Raw genomic sequence first — 2,998 nt, forward strand, 5'->3', positions numbered from 1 at the left:
CCTTGTCCCCAAGTTATACACAGGAGACACTGCGAAGGCTCCCCACAAATGCAAAACACCAGTGGAGACCAATCAATTATTATCTTTTTAGCAGGCTCATTTACAGCTGTCTAATTGTTCATTAAATTAAAGGCAGACATAATAGCCCACATTTCTTGTCTCATACTGTATTTTAATTCCAGTTAATGGTTGGTGGGTTCCAGTGTCTCCCCCAGCCCCCTCCCCACCTATGATGGGGTTAACCACAATGTAACTCTGGAAAGTAACTACACCATATTCATTGTTTAAAACTCTTTACTGATGTACACATTTTAATAAAAACAAATAGCCAAAACAATACACAAAGCCATAGTTATTTAAAACATAGGACTTTTTAAAAAATGATGTCTATAAAAATACAATGTTTAAGGCAGTTTGGAAATGCATTTGTACATTTCTACAATGTCCATAAATTCTCTTGAAAATAACAATGTTAACTTCAAATCTATAAAATACACTGTACATTTCAGGACTGTTGTAGGCGGGCCACACTTCACCACGGACTCTGGGCTCGGATCCCCGGTGACAGATTCTAGACATTTCTGGGAGGGGAGGGGGGGTCACATGGATGTGGACTTAAAAAACCTTTCATTTCTTTTTAAAAAATAAATTATTTTCCGAAGCATACAATTTATAAAAATTCTATATACACAATACAACTGGTAACAAACCCCAGTTTTAATACATTTTATATACCAAGTACCAAGGCTCAGCACCCTGATAGGTGCGGAGGCACGCTAAGTTCTCCGCATTTTTGGACACAGAATGTCTCGAGGCCTCACGAAGAGACTCTCCTGGATGGCAGTGAGGCGCTGTCTTCCAATACACAACGTTGCATTGTTGCACGCCACGGCAACTCTTTAGATCAGCGATCTGCCCCGCATCCTGAGCCATGTGCTAAAGACATCAGTGGTACCAACGGCTCCAAGGTACCCAAGACAGAATCAAGGGTTTCCCCCAAGGCACCCACGGCCGGTACTTAACGACTGCAATGTCCTCATCGGCCACAAGCGACACAAACCGACCAAGACCTGCACCTTTTGTTTTCCACGCAGGACCCACGCGATCCCACAGCCTCTTTGCAAACGTTAGTTGCTCCTTTCACCCCTACCCTGCTGCACGCCCAGAGCCTCCCCCCCTACCCCGGGCGTCCCGAAACTCCGTAAGCAACGCATCCACACTTTGGTGGGGGATGGAGGTGGGTCTCTCCTCGAAGCCAGGCGGCGGCCCAACAAGTCACGGGGAGGTGCCAGGCAGGGGCGGGGTGGCCAAGTTTTGGCCAGCCGGTCCCCGAGCCACAGGTGCCCGGCCCGGAGAGCGCGCGCGCACGCACGCTGGCAGGCAGGCGCGGGGCCCTCGGGGGCTAAAAGAGCTGCCCGAGCAGCAGCAGCAGCAGCAGCAACAGCACCGGGGCGAGCGGCGCCGAGCGGTGGCCGCCGCTGCCGCTCCTGCGCCCGGGCCCGTAGGGCAGGTCCCCGCGGCCGCCCGCCGCCGCCGCCGCCGCCGCCGCAGCAGCCGCCGCCGCAGCACCGCCGCCCGGGCGCGGCGGATGCGGGGCGCCCTCGTCGTCGTCCAGCGGCTGCTCGGCGCCCGCGCCGCCCGGGCGCAGGTCGTCGTCGTAGTCCTCGTCGTAGTAGTCGTCCATGCCGCCGTCCGAGCCGCTGCTGCCCGCGCCGTTGCCCAGCTCGGCGCCGAAGCACAGGCGGGCCATGTTCTCCTTGACCGACTCGCAGATGGGCCTCTCCAGGCCGTCGCAGACGCAATCGTTGAGCAGCGCAGCCTTGGGCACGGCCAGCATGTCCTCGATGACGGCGCGGCACTCGTCCGTGCAGCGCAGGCCGTTGAAGAGCTTGCCGCAGTAGGTCAGGTAGCGGCCCAGCGCCAGGTTGCAGCGGCTGTCGCGGTCGCAGCGCCGCCGGGCTTCGGTGCAGCCCATGACCCCGCCCGCGCCCCCGCCGCCGCCCGCGCCGCCCGCGCCCCCGCCACCGCCGCCGCCGCTACCGCTCGTCCGGGGCAGGCAGGGCTCAATGGCGCGCTTGGTGGACTTGCAGTTCTCGTCCTGCGCGCAGTCACAGTCCTCCAGGGCGGGCCCTCGGCGCGTGTGGTTGAGCTGAATGAGCGCCGAGATGCAGTGGCTCGGGCAGCGCCAGCGCGGCGAGGCCGGGAAAGCTGCGGCGGCGGCGGCGGCGGCGGCGGCTGCCCCCGGCGCGTCGCCCCCGCCGCGCTGCGCCAGCACCGGCGCGCACGCCTCGGCGTACTGGCTGTAGGCGTAGCTGCACTCCGGCTCCCCTTGGCACTGCAGCAGCGCCTGCCAGCAGATGAGGCGGCGGCCGTGCGCCAGCCCGGAGCCCAGCAGCTGCAGCAGCGCCATCAGGCACAGCCAGGCGCCCGGCACGGTCACCGCGCCGCCGCCCAGCAGCGCGGCCACCATCGCGGGCAGCGGCGGCCGCCGCCGCCGGGCGAGAAGCAGCGGACGGGAGACGAGGCGCGCGGCGCGGCGTTCGCGGAGCCGGAGGGAAAGTTTGCCCGGGTCCTGCGCACTCCGGGCATGGGTGTCCTCATAAATCCATGCGCGCCGCGCCGCTGGCCGCTGCCCCGCCGGCGGCGCACAAGGGCGGCTGGCGCCCCGGGGCTGCGGAGGGGGGCCTCCCGGAGCTGCAGAGCCGCTGGGATCTGGGGTCCGGCTCCCCGACCCGAGAGCCCTCCGGCACGGCGGCGGCGGCGACCCCCGGCGCTGGCGGGCGGCGCTCAGTGCCGCCCCGGGGGGCTGCAGGCCGCGGGGCCGCGGCGGGGCCGCAGGACCGCGCGGCGCCGCGGGTGCATTCTGCTCGGCCCCTGCTTGCAGATCCGTTCGTCGTGCGGCCGGCGGCGCCCGCGCGCGGCTGCTTCCTCCCGCGCGGCTCAGTACGGCTTCGCCCCCGCCGCTGCCGGCTCGGCGGGGCCTCGCATCGCGCGCGGG

General features: G+C 64.0%; 1 protein-coding gene across 1 annotated transcript; it reads right to left on the minus strand.

The window, feature by feature from the left end:
* Window positions 1–298: 298 nt before the first annotated feature.
* On the minus strand, window positions 299–2,485 carry GAS1 (growth arrest specific 1). Its single transcript, XM_062207105.1, has one exon. It carries the CDS (start codon window positions 2,468–2,470, stop codon window positions 1,403–1,405), a length of 1,068 nt encoding a protein of 355 aa, XP_062063089.1. The 5' UTR covers window positions 2,471–2,485; the 3' UTR covers window positions 299–1,402.
* Between the last annotated feature and the right edge of the window lie 513 nt (window positions 2,486–2,998).

The sequence above is a fragment of the Lepus europaeus genome, chromosome 12 (assembly GCF_033115175.1).
Source record: "Lepus europaeus isolate LE1 chromosome 12, mLepTim1.pri, whole genome shotgun sequence".
NCBI classification, from domain to species: Eukaryota; Metazoa; Chordata; class Mammalia; order Lagomorpha; family Leporidae; genus Lepus; species Lepus europaeus.

Excerpts from the sequence above, each read along its gene's own strand:
- GAS1 (XM_062207105.1), bottom strand. The coding sequence starts at position 2,470 with ATGGTGGCCGCGCTGCTGGGCGGCGGCGCGGTGACCGTGCCGGGCGCC.